The sequence below is a fragment of the Loxodonta africana genome, chromosome 4, assembly GCF_030014295.1.
Source record: "Loxodonta africana isolate mLoxAfr1 chromosome 4, mLoxAfr1.hap2, whole genome shotgun sequence".
NCBI lineage: Eukaryota > Metazoa > Chordata > Mammalia > Proboscidea > Elephantidae > Loxodonta > Loxodonta africana.
In genome coordinates, this window is record NC_087345.1 from 53,468,942 (window position 1) to 53,494,427 (window position 25,486).

At 36.6% G+C, this 25,486-nt stretch overlaps 1 protein-coding gene across 1 annotated transcript in view; it reads right to left on the reverse strand.

The window, feature by feature from the left end:
• The window catches only part of ACSS3 (acyl-CoA synthetase short chain family member 3), a 180,286-nt gene that overhangs the window by 126,532 nt on the left and 28,268 nt on the right, over positions 1–25,486 (reverse strand). Inside the window, exon 2 of the mRNA XM_003405601.4 lies at positions 21,402–21,546. Within this exon, the coding sequence (XP_003405649.2) occupies positions 21,402–21,546 (145 nt within the window). The remainder of the gene's footprint in view (positions 1–21,401; positions 21,547–25,486) is intronic.

Below are 25,486 nucleotides of genomic sequence, written 5' to 3' on the forward strand. Positions count from 1 at the left end.
ATTTTAAGACTATGTATTCACAAAGGAAGTGAAATGAAGAATTATTTAATCCATTTAGTTCAGGCTCACGATAATCAGTTTCAATAGTCTGTGTGCTTTCAAGGCCAATGTGATTTTCAGACTACATTTCAAGGAAAATTCTTTCAGCCCTACATTTTTCTATGTGTATGTGCTCATTGTCTTGATAGAGGATATGATCTTCCATTTCTTTAATATTTATGTATTGCTATTTACAATTACATCATCAAAATCCATCACATCTCAAAAAAGAACACCTTGCTAATTTTAAAACAGAACTTCTATTTAACAGTCAGATCACTGTCAGCAGATAAAATAATCCTACATCAAGGAGAAGTACGAGGCCTAAAAGAATGAAAAATGTAATTGATTCCTCCCATTAACACATGACATGACTGCAGTGCATGCAATAAAAAGAAAAGGAAAGTGTACAGAGACAGAATAATTAATGCATCGTCTCCATTTTATATCAATTTAACACTTCTCCACTCTCGGCGTTCATAATAGACTAACAGTGACTTCCTTCTACCTTTAGTCACTTGACAGTTTCAGCTAAAGCTTCTAATCCTCATGACATTTGCCATTTGGCTGAGAAAGTAAAGACATTTCAGGATGAACAGAGCAAGAATTCAGGGTGAAGAGCGTTAAGAGATGAGCTAAGAAGATATAAAGAGAGTTAATATCAAATATCATACAGCCTTGTTAAGCCATGTTAAGTTTAGACTTACCCTAAGAATGATGTGTATAATAACTGAAAAGAGTCGATTCTTCTTTAGAAGCAGGCCCTTTCCATAATCTTGCAATGCAATGATTATTGCCCAAACTAGGGTTGTGATAATGAGGACAAAAACAAAGGAACTGATTGAGAAACAGTTAGAGTGGAGTACATAGGAACTGGAGTCCCTGGGTAGTGCAAACAATTAACACACTCAGCTCCTAACCAAAAGGAAGTTTGAGTCCATCCAGAGGTGCCTATGAGGGCCTAGAGATCTACTTCCAAAAAATCAGCCACTGAAAACCCTATGGAGCACAGTTCTCCTCTGAATATATGGGATCACCATGGCAACTTGTGCTGGTAGAGAAATTAGTGCTTGATGAATGCAGGTAAGTAGAGGGGGGAAGGGAAGTTTAAGAATGGGCCCATATTTCTGGTTTTAGCAGCTGGTTGAAAAATGATGCCATTCACAAAGCTGGAAAACACAAGAGGAAAAGTCAGTTTGGACGTGTTTAGATCTGAGATGCTAGTGAGGCAACCAAATGTAGATATCTGCTTATAGCCCTGTCGTGGATTGAATTGTGTCCCCCAAAAATATATGTATCAATTTGGCTAGGCCACAATTCCCAGTTTTGTGTGATTGTCCACCATTTTGTCATCTGATACGATTTTCCTACGTGTTGTAAATCCTACCTCTATGATTGTTAACGAGGTAGGACTGGCAGCAGTTATGTTAATGAGACAGGACTCAATCTACAAGATTGAATTGTGCTTTGAGCCAATCTCTTTTGAGATATAAAAGAAAGAAGCTAGCAGAGATACAGGGGGACCTCATACCACCAAAGAAGCAGCGCTGGGAGCAGAGCACATCCTTTGGACCCTGGGTTCCTGTGCAGAGAAGCTCCTGGTTCAGGGGAAGACTGATGATGAGGACCTTCCTCCAGAGTCAACAGAGAAAGCCTTTCCCTGGAGCTGATGCCATGAATTTGGACTTCTAGCCTACTAGACTATGAGAGAATAAACTTCTGTTTGTTAAAGCCATCCACTTGTGGTATTTCTGTTACAGCCGCACTAGATGACAAATACAAGCCCTATATGTGATCTGAAGGTCAAGAGAAAGATATAGGCTGATGATGCAGAACTGGAATTGGCCAGTGGTGTGTTGATAATAAGCTCTCTGTCATTGGGGGAGACCTGGTTTAAAGCATCTGCCAATATCCATACTAAATATACTAATGCCATGGCCCATTAATGGTTTAACAATCTGTTTGAAAAATTCCTGAATATTTAATCATCAGCTGTCCACCTCCAGCACAGCACTGGGATATGCAATTGCAGAAGATGTAATATCCCAGGAAGAATGTAAAGTGAAAAGAAAAGGTGGCCTAGAAGAGGTAGGGAGTAAAAAGATGGGTAGAGAAAGTGGTGTCTAAGAAGGAAATTTAGACAAAATAACCAGCAAGAGAGAAGGAATACAAGGGCAGTGTTCTATGTCAGAAGTCAGTGAAGACTGTCAGAGAGTGATCAAGAATGTTAGATGTGATCAAGAGATCAAGTAAAACACTGAGCATATATCAGAGGTCATAAGGAGAGCATGTTCGTGACCATGGAAAAAATAATTTTAGAAGCAGTAATAAATTTTAGAGTATTTTGGAGCAAGAGCCTTTAAAAGAGTTAAAAGAAGGCTTCAAGGTACCAAAAATGATTATCCTCCACTGAAAAAGAAGGAAAAGAGAAGACAATGGTTGTGGATTCTAGAAGTCTACAGGTATGGTACTAGAAAGATTGGAATAACTGGTTCCTGTTAAGCTTGAAGCATGGAGGTGAGAGGGTCAGTTTAAAACAGACTTTGGATGGTGGAATAGAAAATTTAGTAGAAATATGTTAAAAAAAAAAAAGGAAAAAATTAAAATACAACATTGAGGCCCTTGGCAAGAGAGGATTTGCATTTTTCAACTAAACAATCTAACCTAGATAACAGAGAGGTGAGACAGAAAGGACCCTTAGGTAGAGTCAGAGCCATTTAAAACTATGGTATTCAAATGAGTATTGTGCCTAAAAATAGAAACTATCTGAAAATGTAGTATTGTACTGTATTAAAAATACGAAGTTTAAAAGATACTCTAAAAGCTATTATGCCAAATTTACATATGTTCTCCACCCTTCCCCCACTTTCTATTTGCCAAAAAAATCTAACTCTAGGGCTCCCTCACGCATCTGTTTCCAGCCAATAATCACAACACCCTCCTTTCATCCTTTGAAAATTATATTTATGATGACCCGTTTTCCTCCAATGTCAGCCCATTGCTCAGCTTATTCTACCTCAATCTTTTTCACTGATCTCTTTAGCCACTTTCACTTTCCTCCTTTCTCTTTTCCCTTTCCACCTCTTTATCTCAAAAAAAAAAAAAAAATTCCTCTCCCATTTTCTTCTCCATTTAAGGTTTGATCTTCTCAACTAACCCTTATTATAAGTAATAATGAAAGAAATAATGCTAATGATAAACCATTATGGATGTAAGGAAAGAAGAAAGTTTCAAGTAAAATCCACATTAACATCAATCTTTGTTATTCTCTAAAATGCTCAGAAAAACCTCTCAAAACTTTCCCACAGGTGTCTCTGTATCTGTACCCTATCCTCTAGTTGAACCTGTTTTTCTCTAGCACCAACATTTATAATGGTTTTGAATTTATATTCATTTTCTTATTTCCCTGTCTTATTTAGGAGTATTACAAAAATACTTGTTTGATTTTTCACTGTTTTTGTTGTTAGGTGCCTTCTAGTCAGTTCCAAACCATAACGATCCAGTATACAATGGAACTAAACACTGCATAGTCCTGCGCCACCCTCATGGTCTTTGTTATGTTTGAGCCCATCGTTACAGCCACTGTGTCAATCCATCTCATTGAGTTTCTTTTCTCTTTTACTGTGATCTTCTACTTTACCAAGCATGATGTCCTTCTCCAGGGCCTGATCCCTTCTGGTAACATGTCCAAAGTACATGTGATGAACTCTCACTATCCTCCTTTCTTAAGAGCATTCTGGCTGTACTTCTTCCAAGACAGATTTGCTGGTTCTTTTCGTAATATTCTTCAACAACAACATACTTAAAAGGCATTGATTCTTCTTCAGTCTTCCTGATTCATTGTGCAGCTTTCACATACACACCAGGCAATTGGAAACACCATGGTTGGGTCAGGAGCCTCTTAGTCCTCAAGGTAACATCTTTGCTTTTTAACACCGTAAAGAGGTATTTTGCAGCAGATTTGCCCAAAACAATGTCATTTGATTAATTGCTGCTTCCATGGGTATTGATTATAGATCCAAATAAAATGAAATTCTTGACAACTTCATTATTTTCTCCGCTTATCATGATGTTGCTTATTGGTACAGTTGTGAGGATTTTTCTTTTCTTTATGTTGAGGTGTAATCCATACTGAAGGTTGTAGTCTTTGATCTACATCAGTAAATGCATCAAGTACTCTAACCTTTCAGCAAGGAAGGCTGTGTCATCTTCATATAGCAGGCTGTTAACGAGTCTTCCTTCAAACCCAATGCTGTGGTCTGCTTCATATAGTCCAGCTTCTCAGATTATTTACTCAGCATAAATATTGAATTAAGTCTGGTGAAAGAATACAACACTGACACACACCATTCCTGACTTTGAACCATGTAGTATTCCCTTGTTCTGTTCAAAATACTGCCTCCTGGTCTATATACAGCTTCCTCAAGAGCACAATTAAGTGCTCTGAAATTCTCATTCTTCAAAATGTTGTCCATAGTTTGTTATAATCCGCAGAGTTGAATGTCTTTGCATAGTCAATAAAACACAGGTAAACATCTTTTTGGCATTCTCTGCTTTCACCCAAGATCCATCTCACATTAGCAAAGGTATTCTTTGTTCCATGTCCTCTTCTGAAACCAGCTTGAATTTCTGGCACTTCCCTGTTGATGTACTGCTGAAATCATTTTTGAATTATCTTTAGCAAAATTTTACTTGGGTATGATATTAATGATATTGTTCAATAATTTCTGCATTCTGTTGGATTCCCTTTCTTTGGAATGGGCATAAAATATGTATCTCTTCCAGTCAGTTGGCCAAGTAACTATCTTCCAAACTTCTTGGTATAAATGAATGAGCACTTCCAACGTCGCGTTCATTTTTTGTAACATGTCAATTTGTATTTCATCAATTCCTGGAGCCTTATTTTTCGCCAATGTCTTCAGTGCAGCTTAGACTTCTTCTTTTGGTGTTATCAGTTCTTGATCATATGCTGCCTCCTGAAATGGTTGAACAGTGACCAATTCTTTTTGGTATAGTGATTGTGTATTCCTTCCATCTTCATTTCATGCTTTCTGCATCATTCAATATTTTGCCCATAGAATCCTTCAATATTGCAATTGGAGGTTTGAATTTTTTCTTCAGTTCTTTCAGCTTGAGAAATGCCAAGTGTGTTCTTCCCTTTTGGTTTTCTAACTCCAGGTCTTTGCATGTTTTAATACTTTACTTTGTCTTCTCAAGATGTCCTTTGTAATTTTTTGTTCAGCTCTTTTACTTCATCATTTCCTCCTTTCACTTCAGCTACTATAAGTTCAAGAACAAGTTCCAGAGCCTCTTCTGACATTCATTTTGGTCATTTCTTTCCTGTCTTTTTGATGACCTTTTGTTTTCTTCATGCCTGATGTCCTTCATGTCATCCCACAACTTGTCTGGTCTTTGCTGATTAATATGCAATGTGAAGCAGGCAGCCTCAGAGCCCAGCCTTTCTGAGAGACATTTGCTCTGGCTTACCTTCCTACACCGAGCAGAATAAGCTGCACATTCTTCTAAAATTATCCTTGACAAGATAAGCACAGAACAGCCCATAGATGGCCTCAACCTGCCTGTGGGAGTGGGGGGGAGGGGACTTAACATCCTAATGAAGAAAAACTCATCCCTTCTTCTATCCAGGAGATGGAACCCTTGTCTAAAGAAAATGCATAGTTATTCCCAATCTTTGAGCACCTGCATGAAGGTCAATCCTGAATATTCATGATGAATTTCCATTTCTTTGCCTGCTCTTTCTAAAAGCCCACCTCACCAAGCTGCCTGTGAGCAGTCTTGGAAGCACCAGCTGCAATTTCTCCTTTCCTTGTACAACGAAATAAAGGTGTGTTTCTGATCTCCCACCTTGGCCTCTTGTTTATTGGCTGTAACAAGTTATGCCAAGCAAAGGTGGGGTTTTTGCCTGGCAACAAATCTATCAAATTTGTTCTTGAAATGGTTTCTTAATTCAGGTGAGATATACTCAAGGTAGTACTTTCACTCTAGTGGGCTTGTTTTAATCTTCCTCAACTTCAGCTTGAACTTGCATAGGAGCTATTGATATTTTGTTCTGAAATCAGCCCCTGGACTTTTTCTGACTGTTGATATGAGCTTCTCCATAGTTTCTTTTCACAATGTAGTCCATTTAATGTGTGTATATTATATCTGCGGAGGTCCATGTGTATAGTAGCCATTTATATTGTTGAAAAAAAAAAGTATTTCCAATGAAAAGGCCATTGGTCTTGTAAAATTCTATCATGAGATCTCCAGAGTTATTTCTATCACCAAGGCCATATTTTCCAAGTATTGATCCTTCTTCATTTCCAACTTTCGCATTCCAATCACCAGTAATTATCAAGGCATCATGACTGCATGTTTGATCAATTTCAGACTTCAGAAGTTGGTAAAAATCTTCAATTTCTTCTTCTATGGCATTAATGTTTGGTGCGTAAATTCAAATAACAATATTAACTGGTCTTCCTTGTGGGCATATGGATTTTATCCTATCACTGACAGCATTGTACTTTAGGCTAGATCTCAATATGTTCTTTTTGATAATAAATATGACCCTGTTCCTCTTCAATTTGACATTCCTGGCATAGTAGACATATCATTGTCTGATTCAAAACGGCCAATACCAGTCCATTTCAGCTCACTAACGCCTAGGATATTGATCTTTATGTGTTTCATTTCATTTTTGATGACTTCCTATTTTCCTAAATCCACACTTCGTACATTCCAAATTCCAATTATTAATGGATGTTTGCAGATTTTCTTCTCATTTTTAGTTGTGCTGCATCAGCAAATTAAGGTCCCCTAAAGCTTTTTTTTTTTTAGCTTTACTCGACCCACGACATTAAGGTCAACTTTACTTTGAAGAGGCAGCTCTTCCCCAGTTGTATTTTGAGTGCCTTAATGTTTCAGCTGTATTATGTGTTAAACACTTTTGCGACTAGACTGGAAGCCAAGGGCCATTCAGCAATGTGCCATTCATAGACAAATGGAAGACAGAGTACAAATTGTGATGAAACTAAAAAGTCCTCAAGTGGATTTTTTAAAACACATCTCTTTTCAAACTTGATTACTTTCTAAAAAAATTGTCCAAGTTCTAAGGCAAGTTTTGTTACATTTCAAAAATACAGCCCACCTGGACTAAAATGAAACAGAAAATTCAACTATCAGAGAGTCATTTTTCACAATTATGTATTCATATTTTTTTTATTCCTTCATATAGATTTTCTGAAAAATATAGCATAACATGGCTAACATATAATCTTGTACAAACTTATGCTTATAAAAGTACGGAATCTATTACATTCTATTATAAAAAGTATTCAATTTAATACGAGTTTATGTAAGTCATCTGGACAAGGCTATATTCCTCTGATGAACATAAAGGCAATGGTGGCAATAACTGCCATATATATTTGTTTATACACCAGTAAACATGTAAAATATGAAACGATATGCTATTTTGAAAAAAACTACTGTACGGCTGTTAGGTATACTACATTAACCGGAAACTGGGAACACATACACACCAAGAAAAAACAACTAGCACCAACTCATGCTGTCAATTAAAATTATATTCTTCTACTAATCTAGTAAATTGCTTAACATAGTGTTCATCAAACTAGTCTGTTTAGATATTCTCAGGGTTCATGAGTTCTCTGTAAGAGTTTTTCAAGTTTGTGTTTTCATCCTGATAATTAAAAAAAAAAAAAAACAGCATATTCTCTACTGTCTGAGCACTCATATCTGTGTTTCACTGTGCATACTGTGTTTGTTTTTATAATCTCATTCATTTTTAGTAAAGGTTAAATGATGTCATAGTGCACTGTATAATCAAAGGATTTATGGAAGCTTAAGTACTGATATGTGACATATGAATTGCCCATCACAGGGAACATGTTGCAAATACAAAAGACCCAGGACAACAGCACTCAAAACTATATACAATTTGCAGTCAGCCATTTAGTCCCAGCAAATCAATCAACATCACTCAGTATATTAAGTTTCTATTGTTAATTTGACTTTTATTGGCTTTGTAGATTTGTTTTTATCCTGTTTATATATCTGGCTTGGGTATGTATAAAAAAACACCCAGTGCCGTCAAAAGCCTAGATTTAATTGTACATTATGATAAAAGTAATTTAAATCAACAGAAAAATATTTAAGATTTTTTTTTCCCTTATAAAGTGTTTGTACACCCAACAACTGTGAGGAAAAAATTTTTTTTTCTTAGCCTTCTTTTTTTCTTTTGAAGAAAAACAACTACAAAAGATGTCAACAGGGGCCCTGTATTGTTTAGATCACTTTTGCACTGATTATTTAATCTAAGCTCTCATTAAACAAACTCCCAGGCACTTTTACAGACAGTACATAAAACATGACAACTAATCTGGATACGCCAACTACACTTCCCAGCATTGGGCTACATTCCTGTTAACCTTTATGGTTTTGTTGGTCAATACATCTTGAAAGTCAATCAATATAAATGAAGGGCTCATAGAGAACTTGCTAAACATCCCAGGAATGGTACAAGGACATGGCATCATTGCAACAGTTGGGTCTGTTTCAAAAACATCAACATCACTCAACCAAAGGAGCCATACACATTAAAAAGAAAGAATCACAAATATAATGCATACGCTAGGAACTAAAAAACCAAACACAGATCACCACACATGCCAGAAAATTATGATGAATATTCATAAATATATCAAATTTCCAATAAAAACTATATATGATAAACCAAACTTTATTCAGCTTTGTAGGAATAAAAATCTAACATCAAATACAGCATGAGAAATGAACAATCAATTTTCCCAATATATCCAATCTTGACAGTAATTCTATTGAATGCAACCTTCCATTGATTTATTCAAATCCATTTTACTTATTACCCATTCCTACAAAGTGCACAAATGTGATCATAAAACTAATGAATGAATTCAAATAAGTTTAATAGCATGATTTCCCATATCTATAAATTTATTTATTTCAAAAAGCCTTCTGTGAAAAAGATATTTTTTCATATATTTAAAATATTGTGTTTAAATCATCATATCTTTAGAGGACCCCTGGCGGCGCAGCAGTTAAGCATTTGGCTCCTACCAAAAGGTCAGTAGTTTGAACTCATCAGTCGCTCTGCAGGATGTGGCAGTCTGCTTCTGTAAAGATTTACAAGCTTGAAAGCCCTACTGGGCAGTTCTACTCTGTCCTATAAGGTCACTGTCTTAGGCTGGGTTCTCTAGAGAAGGAAACCCAGTGCAGCATATAAATACACACAGCGAGAGATTTATATCAATGAAGTGGCTCACACAGTTGTAGAGGCTGAAAAGTTCCAAGTCTGTGGGTCAGGCTGGAGGCTTCTCCCAACTCACGCAGCGAAGGTGCTGGCAAATCCAAGACTGGAAGATCAGTCAGCAAACTTCTGACTCACAAGCTCTGGAGGCCGACAAATCCCAAGACTGGCAGGTAAGTTGCTAGCTCAAGTCCCAAGAAACAGAAGCCAGCTGCAGGATCCAGAGTAAGCAAAAGCCCTCCAGCCTTGCCAGAAAGTCCACTAATATTCGATGCAGACCACACCCCCAAAGAAACTCTCCTTCAACTGATTGTCTACTCACAGCAGATCCCATTATGGAGGTGATCACCTTACATCAGATCTCATCGTGGAAGTGATTACAACATTATACAACTGCCAAACTACATCATAACTGCCAAACCACTGAGAATCATGGCCCAGTCAAGTTGACACACAACTTTAATGATCACAGTCACTATGAGACAGAATCGACTCGATGGCAATGAGGGTTTTTTTTTTTTTTTTGTATCAAATGTTCAGTTGCATCACTAACGTCAGTCAGTGTCTTTCAATCTATATTAAACACATTTGTGCTTTGTTTACTATAAAAATTATGACAGGTCAAATAACATTATAGTTTCCCACATCAGTAATTAAAGGTCAGAAACTAAAAGTTACTGCTCACATTCAGCTGCCCTTACGTTACTGGCTACAATATATGACAGGTACAGGTGCTAATTCAACACATAAAAGAACCATTGCTATTAAGTCTCCTTACTTCCAGTGTATAAACTTTTTTTCTTTTTCTATTCTGTCTGTTTCTCCTTGACTTTAACTACTGCTTGCCTACTTCACTTACTCTTCAACGATCTGTTTTGTTTCAAGCTTGATTCATCTCACTGGCCTAGAACTTAGGCCATCCAAGGCAGTCATTTTTGCCTCCAGGTTGCACACCTTCATTATTCACTATATCAAATCCCACTCTTGAACATAACTTGCAGATCTTCAAGGGGTCAATGGGTGGGGGCACCTATGTGTGAGATACATATTTCTATCCTTCTCTCTTGACGCAGTTAGTGCAACACTTCCATAGTGAAGTTTTCCGTGTACTTCTGGGGCCAGAATGGTCCCTTCTTCCTCTGTGCTACAAATGCACAAAGCTTTGTTGTTACATTAACACACTGCACGGCAATTGCTTCTGTAGTTTCCTTACCAGTAAGCTGCTGTTATTGTTGTTAGCTGCAGCGGAGTTGATTTTGACTCATGGTAACCCCTTGAGTCAGAATTGACTTGCCGGCAATGGGTTGGGTTTGGTTTGGTTTAACTCCTTTTGTGCAGGGTAGAACCGTATTCCACGGGGTTATTATCAAGGGTATGGCCTTTCAGAAGCAGATCGCCAGGACTGTCTTCTGAGGTGCTTCTGGTTGAGTTCAAACCATCAGTCTTTCAGTAGTAGTCAAGTGCTTAATTGTTTGCACCACCCAGGAACTCATAGGCAAACCATGGACTCTTGAATGCAAGAACCATGTCTTATTCATCTTTGTGGTCCCATTACCTAATATAGTAAATGATTAATCAGAGCAATACATCCTAAAGATATTTTTATTCTCTATGTCCAGCATGCCCTCCATGAGACTTTATTTTCAGCTATTATTTGTTTCCCTGAACTATTTATTTATTTATATTAATAATAATAATAAAATACCAAACCAAACCCATTGCCGTTGAGTCAATTCCAACTCACAGTGACCCTACAGAACAGAGTAGAACTGCCCTGTAGGGTTTCCAAGGAGCAGCTGGTGGATTCAAACTGCCGACCTTCTGGTTAGCAGCCAACCTCTTAAGCATTGTGCCACCAGGACTGCATTTATATTAATAGGTTATAATTATTTACATATAATATCTGGTGTTAATTTTTCCTATGAAAGGAAAGAGTAGCTGTGGTAAAACCTCCTAATAGTCCATCAAAATTCATCCAGCCTCATTACATTTTTCAGCCTTCCTTACAGCTCATGGCTACGTGAGATGTACAAGGAGGTCATGTATGACATTTCTGGGTGTGGTTTTATAACATAACACGTCTGCTTCTTCACATCCTTTTCTGCCTTCCCAAGAGTTGGGGTACGCATGTGCCTTTGCCTCAGCTTCGATGATGCAGATGAGGTCAGTGAACTAGGGGATAAAGGCACAAGCTTTAATGAACTTGAGTCATGCCAATCTGAGCCTCATCATTTTGGGATTACCATGTAAGATAAATACATTTTTATGTAATTAGCTCACTATATTATTGGGTCTGTTCATTTTAGCAGCTACACCTTCATCTTGAAACTTGAGACATTTAAAAAAATATATTTTACTAATTACTAGTCAAACTGTTGATAGAAACCACCTAAAACATTTTGTTTTCATGTAATACAACAAAAAGATAATTAAAAAACAACAAATAGTCTTCTTTTCCTAGGATTCTACTTGAAAATTATATAAGAACCTTCCTTGGAGTATTGCTGTTGTTGTGTATCATTGAGTCGATTTTTGACTCACAGTGACCCCATGTGACATAGTAGAACTGCCTGATAGGGTTTCCTGGGTTGAAATTTTTACAGGTGATCACCAGGTTTTTCTCCAGCAGAGCCACTCTGTAGTTTGGAACCACTAACCTTTAGGTTAGCAGCTGAGTGCTTAACCACTGTGCCACCAGGCCTCCTTCTTAGAGCATTGGTGCTACAAAAAAACACCTCAAAAGATGGGAAGCAAGCAGGGCATTTCCAGGTAGCTGTTCTATATAGGTTGAATCAGAAGTTTTTTCAAAACACTTTGGGGGTAGCCAGAGATTCAAAATAAGACACAAATGTACAATAGCTTCCAGAATCCCTCAACTGCCTATATGCAAGCACATACTGCTATTCTTAAAGGGATTTAGCTAAGTGGTGCCTGTTTCTTGCCTGGATCATTTGTCATCCTCCTGCTTCCACTCTCACCCACTAAAGTTTCTTCTTCAGAGAAGCCAAGGTGATTCCTATGACACATATATCAGATTATATCATAACATCACTCAAAATCCTACAGTAGCTTCCCATCATCCTGAGAATAAAAAACATCTTTATCATGGCTGCAAGGCCTTATATCATATGGCCGCTGGCTACCTCACCAACCTCGTCTTATACCATTCTCCTTTCATCACTGGCTTCTTGGCTCTTTTTTTTAACTCAAATATTCACATGGTTTGATTCTAGTCTCCATTTGAGTTTCTGCTCAAATGTTATCTCCTTAGTGACAATTGATCTTCCCTGACAAATCTATGTAAATTGGAAGCCTTGTTTTATTTTTCTTCACTTATCACCACTGTGCAATAAGAATTTGCCTGGTTTTTATCCTACGTTCCTGGGAGATAATCTCTGAACTTGTGTAATAAAGTATTTGGTAAGTCTTTGTCCTCCGTTCCTGGAAGCTAACTTCTATGCTATCAGAGTCTTCTGAGTGATTGGTGTGTCTTTCTTATTTAAGATGGGGCCCTGTACAACACTTGATAGTTTATTTAATGAGATAAGCCAACCATGTAATGACTGAGGTTTGGAGCTTTGACCCATATGACATCAGCTTGATCTCTAGAAGGGGACTAGAAATTGAATTCTATTATGTGGTGAATGATTCAATCAATCATGCTTATGTAAAAAGCCTCAATAAAGACTTAGGAGATTACAGCATGGGTGAACATTTTTGTTCATTTATCACACATTGATGTGCTAGGAGAGTAACATGTCCTGAGTATAATGACAACTTTGTGTTTGGGACCCTCCTAGACTTCACCCTTACACCCTCGTAAATGAACTACTGAATGTTCTATTCACAAACTCAGCATATAAGAGCCTATTCTACAGGAGGCACTGTATTAGGCAATGTGTAGACGAAAATTAAAAAAAAAAAAATCACCCTTACCCTCAAGGCACTTTTACTGTAACCAGGAAAATCATGTACATACACTAATACGCAAACTAAAAAGGAAAAATGCACCAGTTCATGGAGAAAGGAATGAGTAAAGTTCTCTGGACTTCAAAGCCTAGTGAAATAGCTTCTGGCACTTCCAACAGCAATCTCGGTTTCAGGAACTATAATACCACCTCTCTAAAAATCTGGATGAGAAAATGCAAAGAAGGTCATTGTATTGTTGAGATTTTGTACCGACATAAAAATAAACTTCAGACAGGCAAGATTGTTCAAAACAAAGTTCTAGTAACAATTTTGATAAAAATTTACATCAGTAGTTGGCGTATACTCATCTTCTGTTTAAAATGAGATATAAGTATGTACACTAAAATTCATTCTACAATTTTGCATTATATAAAATTGCTCACAAAAAAATAATGGAGCTTATGGGGAAATACGGTTGAACCAGACCACTCAAAATCAATGTAACTCAAGACTTTTTACATTAATAAAAACAGAGTCAGTAGATATTTTACAGTCTGGGGCTTATGCTTCCTGCTTCAAGATATTCTACTCCAGGGCATTCACTTCCAAAAGAGACTAACAGAGCCTTATTATTTTTAACACATGCGTGAATGACTTTTCAACTTTAGATTTTTGAAACCACATAGCTCATCAACACTTACACTAAGGGATTTTGCTAACATATATTTCTTCAGGTCTTCATATACTGATTGATAAAATCTTTTCTTTAACTGTGAGAAGTCCATCCCGAAAACATCAAAATATGTCATGTTAACTATTCAACAGAAAAATTGGCAAAAGATTTGAATGGTCAATTGAGAAAAAAGGGCCAATAAATTAACAAGGAGCCCTGGTGGTGCAAGTTTTACATGCTCAGCTGCTAACCATAAGGTCTGTGATTCAAACCCACCTGACACTCTGCAGGAGAAAAGACCTGCCTATCAGCTCCCATAAAGATTTCAGCTTAAGAGACCCTATGAGGCAGTTCACAGAAGAAGCTCAACTTTAGTCATTAGAGGAAAGCAAATTAAAACTACAGTGCAATACATATTCATCAGAAAGGCCAAGATTAAAAAGACTAACAATCCCAAGTGGTGGCAAAGATGTGGAGCAACTGGCTTTCTCATACACTGCAGGTAGAAGTGTAAATTGGTACAACCACCAAAAAATTATTTGGCACTGTCTATTAAAGCCAAACATATGCATAACCTGTGAGCCAGCCATTTCATCTAGGCACATGTCCAGCAGAAATTCTTACAAATAGGCATCGAAAGTTTGCACAGACATCTTCACAGGAGCATTGTTCGTAGTAGCCCAAAACTTGACACTACACAAATGATCAACCGTCAACCTGCAATAAAACGGATGAATCTCAAAGAAAAAGTTGAGCAAGAAAAGTCGAATACAAACAAGCATATTTTATCATTCAATTTATGTAAAGGTCAAAAATAATTAACACTTACATGTCCTGTTTAGAAGTCTAGATAGCAACCATATGGGAGCTGGGTGAGAAACGACTGTAGAGAGGCATAACAAGAGCTTCAGGGGGCCCAGGAATTTCCTAATCTGCTTCTGACTTTTTACATTTGCTGTCAGGGTGATTTCTACTCATGGCAATCTATGTGCAATGTGTGTACTACTGGGGGGCTGATCAGGTCACAGGAGTGCATTTATGTCTATGAAAATTCATCAAGCTTTATACTCATGACCTGTGCACTCCTCTGAATGCATATATTTCAACAAAAGTGCAAGAAATTACAAAGATTTTGAGAAAATATGCACACGCCACTATAAATTCTATCTCATACTAACATCATTCACCTATTTACAGAGCATGGATAAGGTCATTTATCTAACAGAGACACACTTTGTAGTGGAACTAACTGTAATATAAATGAAGTTTTTATCATTTATTTAGGAAATGATTTTGAGAAAATATGCACACGCCACTATAAATTCTATCTCATACTAACATCATTCACCTATTTACAGAGCATGGATAAGGTCATTTATCTAACAGAGACACACTTTGTAGTGGAACTAACTGTAATATAAATGAAGTTTTTATCATTTATTTAGGAAATTTAAGGGGAAAAAAGTGATAATTTACACCATTGTGTCACTTTTCCTAAATAAGGGAACCACCAAGGGCTAAATTTCTGTGTATGCGTCTAAGTTTTTGTGTTTTAGGTTTCTGTTGAAGGAAATAGTGATGTGACAAAGGAATATCATATTATCTTACTCTGACATATTTCTGAGAAGATGGAATCTATATTTTGAAGAGAGCATCCTAAAGGGCAGGAGTTGGAAGGAGGACTTCCCATGGGACATGGCCCTTTATTTCAGAGTAATTTTCTCCCCTAAATTATTCTACCTTTATAATTACAACCATTGCTGTAATTGTATTTCAAAAAATTACCTTTAGCAAAGATAATAATCAATTTCAGTTTGAATTCAATCAGGAAAATTCAGACACATTGAGTTTCATCAATTTTCTCTGCATACGTATATTCATGAAAATTTCTGAAATGTCCTTCAGGGGTCATATTCTTATTTAGTGAATAAATACATAAAAATTAATAATTGTGTGAGTACAAAATAAAACACACATATGACATGCAGGCATAAATTCAAAATTAAATTAATGATGGAGAAGAGAAAACCAATATAGAAATTTCTTAAAATTACGTATATTATATGCAATATATACATACACCTATAAGAATACACTGTCACGAATACACCTTTTTTCCCCACTGAGTTTGATATGATCACTACTAATTTGAGAAAATCTAAAAAGAAGGGGCATATAATAAACACAAACATGTCTCCTGTAATGCAATATTCTTCATTCTAAGTGTGGGGATTTCAAGGACAAAATATTCATCTCAAAGAAGCATGCCAAATGCAAATAAATTAACATTCTTCACACAGAGTAGGAAGCTAGAATTTACTTAGAAAAAAAAAAATCAAGTTCTGTTACCCACACCAATTTCAAGATAACAGTTTCTCTCAATAAAGGAAGCTAGTCACTTAGTTATCTGAAATAGTATTTCATTCATTCCTTCCTTCATTTATTCCCTCATCACTCATCAAATATTTACCATGTTCCAGGCACTGTCCTGTGAACAAAACCAAAATTCCTGTCATCCTGGAACTTAGACTAGAAGGAACAACAACACTAAAGAAGAGAGATAAATCAAATATAAAGAATGGGATTGACTAATAAATTCTAACCTAAAAAGAAAGCCAAAAAGGGGTATGAAGTGGTGTGGGCAGGAACATTTGTATTTAGAATGCCCATGGAAAACCTCACTGAGAAAACAACATTCAAGCAGTGTGAGCCATAAGATACCTGGAGGAAAAAAAAATTGTTTTTTTCCAAGCAGAGGGTAGGCAGGTACAAAGGTCTTAAGATGGGAGTGTGCCCTGGTGTTGCGCATGAAGCAGTGGGGCTGGCGCAGGGTCACGCAGAGCCAGGGCCACAGGAAGGACTGGCTTTTGCTTTGTTCTTTCCACTGCTCTCAGGATAAATATAAATCTGTAGCATGACATTCACAGCCCCCCCAGTCTGGCTCACTGGAGCCCTATTTCTCACATGCTGAAGCCATGTGAGGCACCAGGTTGTGTCTTCCTTCAGGATCTTCGCACATGCTATTCCTTCTGCCTGCAGTATACTCCTCCCCACTATTTCCTTTCCTGTTTTTAGATGGTTGGGCTAATTGTGAGTATTAACTCCTCCAGCAAGTCTTTCTACGCCCTGCCCTACGTATCCCCCACTGAGTTGTGTGCTTCCGTGTGTTTACAAAGAATATAACACTAACCCCTATCATCATCACCCTTATTACATTACATTGAAATTGCCTACTTCCATGGGCAGCCTTGTTCCTTGGGCCTGTTTACCAGATCTACAAAAACGATGACAGTTTTGAAAAATCTCTATTTCTGAACCATTCTGTAAAATTTTCAGATCTTCCATGTCGCTAAAACAATTTAGAGTAAAACTTGTGGGTCTGTTAATTAACTAAGAAATGCTAGCTAACTTAATCAAGCTTTACCAACCCAGAAATTCCCAGTAGAAATAAAACAGGGAGATTAAAGCACGTCAAGTACAAAGGCACTTCTTTTTGTTTGTTGTCAGTGGCATTGCCCATTAAATCTTTCTCTCTTTGTCTTCTCCACTTAATAAAATAAAGTCCACAGGGAACCAGAAGCAAGTAATCAAAGAAGAGAACAATGTCTCCTTCTCTTCCCTAACAGTTCTTCCTTTAGTACTTTAGAAAAGAAAAGCCTGGGGAAATCAGAAGCTGTCAGCAGGTGAGAGAAACAGGGCTTTTAAGTACTTTGATGTCAAGCTAAACTGAAACCAATGAACCAGTAAGTACAAATGTCAAAAGGGCTTAAGAGTCCAGACTCAAAATTAGAAAATCAAGATGAGTTATCAGAAAATGTTCTAAGCAAAATGTGTGTGTATTTATCATGCAGACATATACAATCAATTAATTTTAAAACAACAGAAAGTAAGAATGGTACCATTACTTAAATTTTGTCTTTGTTCTAGGTTTCTCTAAATCTTTTTCTTTGACTCTGATGTTTGGCTAATGTATAAATTTAATATGTTGATATACCCTTTGCCATCCAGTCAATTCTGACTCCGAGTGACCCTATATATTGGTATAGATAATATTTTTGTAATATATAAATAAGTTTCCTAATCTGTACACCAATTAGAATTCACCAGTATCTTAGGCCTTAATATTCATAAAGTGAGCCATTATATTCATAATATTTATGAATATTATGAGGTCATAATATTCATAAAACGATTTTAATCATAGACTAAATCTCTCTTAAAGACTGAAAATGCAAACCTAAAACAAAATGTGAAGTATAAAAGGTTTTCAGGAAATTTGCATTATCTATTACAATAAAACATGTTCTCATATGAATAACAAGCTTATTTGGTAAGAAGTGCCTTCCCTACTCAGCCCCAACACAAACACTGTTTCTGTATACTTCATTCCAGAAATACACAGTTCCCATATTTGGGCTTATAAAAAGTGCCAAATAGTATATCTGTGGCATCATTTTATTTTGTTATCTTCTGTCATGAGCTGCCCAGCATTTGAAGTTCCTTCTTATTAGGTGGAGATTTTCCCTGTATGAGTCCTGTAAGGAGGCAGGGCACCAGTTCCTAGCATGAAATGCAAGATGTAGGGACAATTAGAGTGTTACTTGGTAGTGACCGACATTCAGTGGCAACAACTGACTTAAGTCAGCAATGCCAGCAGCTGCAAGATAACTTTGTTGTTGTCGTTGTTGTTAGGTGTTATCGAGTTGGTTTCAACTCACAGTGACCCTGTGACAACAGAACGAAACACAGCCCAGCAGTTACTAGACAGTTTTTGGTTTATCCTAACTCCATTCATTGCTGCCCCTTCTTCCTAGGTGTGTGCCATTTTTCTGAGCCTGGCTCTTCAGTCTTTTCTCCCAAAAAATTTCTCTTATGCTTAAATTGGCTGAAGCTCAGATCTATTGCCGCAATCAGGTTGATATCCAGCCTGAGCAAAACCGGCTCGAGTTTTCTCCCTTGATTGTTTGCAACGATTTAGGATTGGGGAGGTCATTAGCTGTTTTGTCTGAGCTGTCTTTACATTTCTTAAAAGGTTAAACAAGAGTATTACTAATGCAGAAGGAAACTGTTTACAGGAGTCATGGAGAATTAACACTTTGTAATAATCAAATAGCACCCTAACTATAGATGATACAACTTTGCTTGCCCAAAATTCAGATGACTTAAAACACTTACTGATAAAGGTCAAAGACTATACAGCCATCAGAATGAACTGCACCTGAATGTGAAGAAAGAAAAAAATTCTCCAACTGAACCAATAAACAACATCATGAGAGATGCAGAAAAAATTGAAGCTATCAACAATTTCATTTTACTTGGATCGACAATCAAGGTCCATAGAAACAGTAGTCAAGAAATGAAATGATGACTTATATTGAGAAAATCTGCTGCAAAAGACTTCATTAAAGTTTTAAAAAGTAAAGATGTAACTTCGATGACTAAGGTGAGCCTGACCCAATCATTGGTCTTTTCAATCACATCATATGCATTCAGAAGCTGGACAATGAAAAAGGAAGACAGAAGAGAAATTAATACGTTTGAACTATGGTGTTGAAGAAGGGTAATGTACACACGGTGGACTGCCCAAAGAATGAACTAATCAAAAAAAAAAAATCAGTCTTAGAACACATAAAAACCAGAGTATTCCTTAGAAGCAAGGATGGTGAGATTTTGACTCGCTTATTTTGGACACATCATCAGAAAAGATCACTGACTAGAAAAGGATATCATGTTTGGTACAGAGCCAATGAAAACAGGGGAAACCCTCAGTTATAGGTTGACATAATAGCTGCGACAACAGACACAAACATACCAATGCTCCTGAAGTTGGTGCCGGACCAGACACCATTTTGTTCCATTATCTATCGGGATGCCATGAGTCAGAGCCAACTCAGAGGCAACTAACAACAACAACAAATGGGTTGAAAAAAACAAAAGAGACAATAAAGGCTGTCCAAAAAAATTAAAAGCATTTATTTAAAATCAAGTATTTCCAAACTCTAGCATGTCAGAATCTAGACTATTGGTTCTTAACCAGGGATAACTTTTACCCCCAGGGAACATTTAGCAATGTTTGAAGATATTTTTGGTTGTCACATCTAGGGTAAGGGGAGTGTGCTACTGGCATCTAGTGGATACGGCCTAGTGATGCTGCTAAACATCCTACAATGTACTTGACAGTCGACACAGTAAAGAATCATCTGCCCCAACTGTCAATAGTACTAAGGTTGAGAAACCCTGCTTTAGACTATCGAACTTTTAATTTATTTCTTCAATGTGCCTTAATATTGACCCTTAAACCACATAAATAAACACTCTCGCGGAGCTATAATAACTCTTCCACAGTTCATATACTCAAATATTTTTGTAGTTACATCCAAAACCTCCTTTCTATCCTAATTTTATGGGAAGATAATCTCACACAACTCATCTGTCACCATTATGACTCAGCTAAGAAACACACAGATAGGAAAAAAGACTAAAAGAGCAAACGGTGGAAAGGAACAAGTATGTACAAAGAACTGTGAGGGGCCAGGGATGTCTAAGGAAATGGCAGGGCAACCAGAGTAAAAAAGAGTAGTGTACATGGCCAAGAATGTAAATAATATTACTATTATTTACTCTATAAATAATAGTAATATTTAAGGAAGAGATTTTTGAGGGATAAAGAAATGTACTGTCTTCTTAGGAAGAAAACTCTAGTGTCGCTTTGAGAGATGATCTGACATGAGTTAAGCCTGGTAACAAGAAAGGCAGTTAGGAAACTATAGTCCTTACATATAGAAACAATAGAATAAGAGATAAGGAGCAGCTTGACTAAGGGGATGGCAGTGTGGATGTACAGCAAAGGATAGGAAGGATTTAAACATACTACTAGAGATTTGGAGCCCTGGTGGTACAGTGGTTAAGAGCTCAGGTTGTTAACCAAAAAGTTAGCAGTTTGAATCTACCAGCCACTCCTTGGAAACCCTGTGGTCACTGTATGAGTCAGAATCAACTCGAGGGCAAGGAGTTTGATATTAGAGATTTGGAGGAACCAAACGGTGGTGTGGTGGTTAAGCACTTGGCTGCAAACTAAAAGACTGGCAGTTTGAACCCACCAGATGCTCCATGGAGAAAAATGTGGCAGTCTGCTTCCATAAAGATTTACAGCCTTGGAAACCCTATGGGGCAGTTCTACTCTAGCCTTTAGGGACCCTCTGCCTATAGGAATTGACTTGATGGCAATGGGTCAATGGGTTATTAGCAATTTGATCATCACCTCCTGTAAAATAAGTAACTTCCAATGCTGTGAAATATAAAAGGGATAAAAACATTGTAAAAGAGTTATATTGATTTCCAGTGTACACCAAAAGAAATGCATGTTGACATATGTCAATGAGTTAGTAGAACTAAATTTTATATAACAAGGATGGATGTCATTTAAATAATTTAATATGATTTTCAAATAATGTATAAAGTTTATGATGTTACCTGCTCCAGGACTTCTTTATAGGTAATAGTAGCTTTAGTATTTGTAACAGGACTGTCATAGATGATAGCAATCTTATCTCCTTTACCATTTTCAACATGACGATCGACGGCATTGTAACAAATGTTAAGCATTCCTTCCACAAACCTGAAAAATAAGTGGATCATAAAAGTGAATGATTCTTTTCAAAATATGTTGTTTCTTAATTAGGTTCCTATATTTTTGTATGGCAGAGCTGGCCTTAAGAGAGTGTTTCCCAGTGTGTGCTATACCAGGTAAACGATGGTTGTATATTAGATATTTAAGATGGTACAGAAGTGAACATCTTTATTTTAATGACTATGTATCTATTTTGATGCGTATTAGAAAAAAAAAAGTATTTCTATTACATCAAGCTGACAACTTCGTGGATTTTGTTGCTTAGGATGAAACCAGAGTATAGAGCATCAAAGTAATCTACATTAATGACCTAAATTGTATATAAGCGCAGCACTCAGGCATTAAGCTGACAATGCAAATAGTAGATACATGATTGAAGTTTGGTGACCTGCTATAACATGACAAACCTACTGGAAAATTCAATTATTTCATAGAGTAGCTAAGTATATAATTTTTATTTCAATTAAAAGTGATGCTTCAAATTGCATGAAGAATAGATAAGCTCTTTTCTGCATGTTTGAAATGCCTCATAATTTGAATAAAGAATGAACGTGCACATAAAATTTTAATTAATTCTAAAAAAAACCTTTGCAATTCAGTACTCTTCATCTTTTAATTGACCAGTGCCTGTCTTTGAAAATACAAACAACATGTAGATACATGGAGATACTTTTTAAGGAAATACAGTCATGTATCCCTAAACATCTGTAATACATTTCATGAAATAGGATATTATGTGATTTGGGCGTTGTGTGAACACCGTATTAGATATAGACTGTCCCTGGGTTATGAACATCTGACTTATGTACAACCCACAGTAACGAACCAACTCTCATAAAGCCTGTTACATTAAAAATCTGAGCTACATACAATGGTTCGTGATAACAAATGGGTGCTACTTTGAGATGCATATGAAGACATCATTATTATTATTATTATTGCTGTATTATTATGTTAAAGATATTTTAGTGTGTCTTGAATTGTTTCTTTAATGTTTCTTATGCACAGAAAGGTTTACTCTCTGAACTCTATTATAACCTTATGGGACCACGGATATATATGTGATTAGATTTTGCCCAAATGGACATTATGCAGTGCATGACCATATAACTCATTTTTTCCAAAAGTAAAACTTTGAACTTGCAACTTTGTTAGGAAGAAGGAATTAGAATGAAATATGCAATACAGTAATAGTACATTTGTCCCCAAATCAGATTCCCAAACATTACAGCAATACAAAACAACAGGAAACAATATATAGAAGCAAGAAGAAAAAAGTCCTGTCCAACAGCTATCACCTTCAGGTCTTCATTTAAAGAGTCTTGTGTGAAATGAATCATTAGATTGAAAGCAGTTATATATACAGTAACAGCATTAAGAAAAAACAGATACAGAAGATAGCAGGAGGAAGGATCATTTAATCAGGCTCAAATGACCCTATACAGCTCAATAATATTGAATATGACTATTTTACAAAACAGCACAAGAAATGATTAATATAATGATTCTGAAGTTCCAGATGTGATAAATTTGATGTTTATTCAAAAATGTCGTGTAGTCCCCTTGCCCCTTCTTTCATCAGAAATATTTCATTTCTTTGCCTAACTTCAACTTCCATGAGTAGAGGATACTTCCCTTGATTCTGGGGTCATTCACTTCCTTCAGCTAATCCAAGAAGAGCAGATATGATGCAAGCAGAGGCTTGAAAAGCACTTGACCTCTTGCAACTCTACCTTCTCTAGAAGAACCTCCCAGGTACAGCAGCTACCTTCTCAGCTGAACAACCAGGATGAGTATTTGCAGACCAGAACAGAGCCCCAAAGAAGCAGGCAGCTCAGCTCAGCCAGATATATGTGTCAGAGCAATGCCCTAGTCAAGCCCATTATAGATCACCCCATCCTATAATATTTTGTAAAAATAACTGCTGATTATTTCATGCTGCTGAAATTTTTGTGGTTACTTGTTATGCAGCATTATTGTACCCATAATTAACTAATACACACACACAAAAAAAGTAAAATTTGCTCAACATTCTATGGCAGAGGTAAGGAAAGATGTTTTTTCAAAATTTCCCCCACAATAATCCTTATTTATATTTTTGTTTCTGAAAAGAACAGACACATTTTAAAGACATGGAAAATCTGATTTACTGGAACACTTTCTGATGATACAATTATTCTTTCTCTTTATCTACAACTTCTCCTACGCTACCGCTCTTTCTGTTCAATACGTGATTATGCTCATGACTATCCTACCAAAAAAAGGCTCTCTCAATCCCAAAGATTCATGGACCATTAACTTTATCCTTTTATCTTCCCAATATCTTTTGTAAAATCTTCTTCCTCTGCCTAATCTTTAATTGAAAAGGAACTCTAAAGGCCCATATTCATCCCTTTGCTCATTCTACATACTTTTCCTAGGTGATCTCAACACTCATTATAGGTCAACCTCTATCTTTATCTCCAGCTCTGATCTCCTTCCTGAGCTCCATACCCTTATACCCAACAGCCTGATGGATATCTCTACTTGGAAGAATAACATGCCCAAAACTTAACTATTTTCATTCTACCTCCAACCCACAGCTAGAGCTCAACTGCAAACCTGCTCCTCCATGTGTTTTCCATATTTCAAGGAACCACTAGGCACCCAGTGACTTGAATTAGAAACCCAAAAGTCAGATTTAATCTGCCACCTTCTACATCCAATCAGTTGTACGTCATCCTACTTCTCCTTTTACTATCTATAATTGTTCAGTCCTCTCTTTGAGCACCTGGGGTACAATGACTGTCTTCTAATTAATCTCTCTGCCCCCAAGCTGACCCCATCTTCTCAAGCCATCCCCCTATGCAACTAGAATGTCTTTTCTCAATAAAACATTTTCATCTCTAATGGTGTTTAAGATAATTTAATATAAATCCATAGAGTTTAAGATAACAATTTTTAGATGACATGCAAAACCCATTCATCTACTCAGCTTCATTTTCCCTCATCCACCTTCCCACACTCCAGCTATATTGAATTACAAAATTTCAGTTCCTTAAATTCAGTCAGTTGCTATTTCTGTGGCTGAATTTCCCTTCACCTTTACCACCCCATCCCAAGTAGTTTCAAAGTATTGTATACATACTTCCACCATAGTACCTATCACATTGTGTAACTATCAGTCCACTTTCCTGCATTATATTTTAATCTATTTGAGAGCAGAGATTATGTCATATCCTCATTGTAGTCTTAGAATCTACCGTATCTACTACATCTACATTACTTGCGATATATTAGGCATTCAATAAATATTTGATAAAGGAATGAATGAAATATTAGTACACTTTCAAGAGGTAGAGTTATCCCACTGTAAAGCTGAAGAAATAGACATTCAAAAAGAATAAACCCCAGGGCATTTGGCTAAGAAGTGGAGAAAGCCATACCTGAAACCCAAATTTTTAGAAATCTAGCCTGGGGTTATAGTCCACAAATTCACATTCATTCATTTGTTCATTCATTTATATGTAACATTTATTGTTCTACCCTCAAATTTACTGATTCTTTTTTCTGTCATCTCCATTCTGTTGTTGAGCCCATCTAGTGAATCTTTCATTTTAGTGACTGTATTTTTCTAAAATTTCCATTTGATTCTTCTTTCTCTCTTCTGTTTTTATGCTGAGGCTTTATATGTCTTTATTGAGACTTCCTTTTTTGCTTGTTTATTTCATGCACCTTCATAGTTGTTCACTGAAGCATTTTTATGATGACTGCCTTATAATCCTTGTCAGATAATTTCAACCTCTGTGTCATCTCCATGTTGACACCTGTTGATTGTTTCAGATTCAAGTGGACATTTTCTGGTATGACAAGTAATATTCTGTTATAGTCTAGACATTTTGGGTATTAAACTCTGAAGCTCTGAATCTTATTTAAAGATATTATTTAA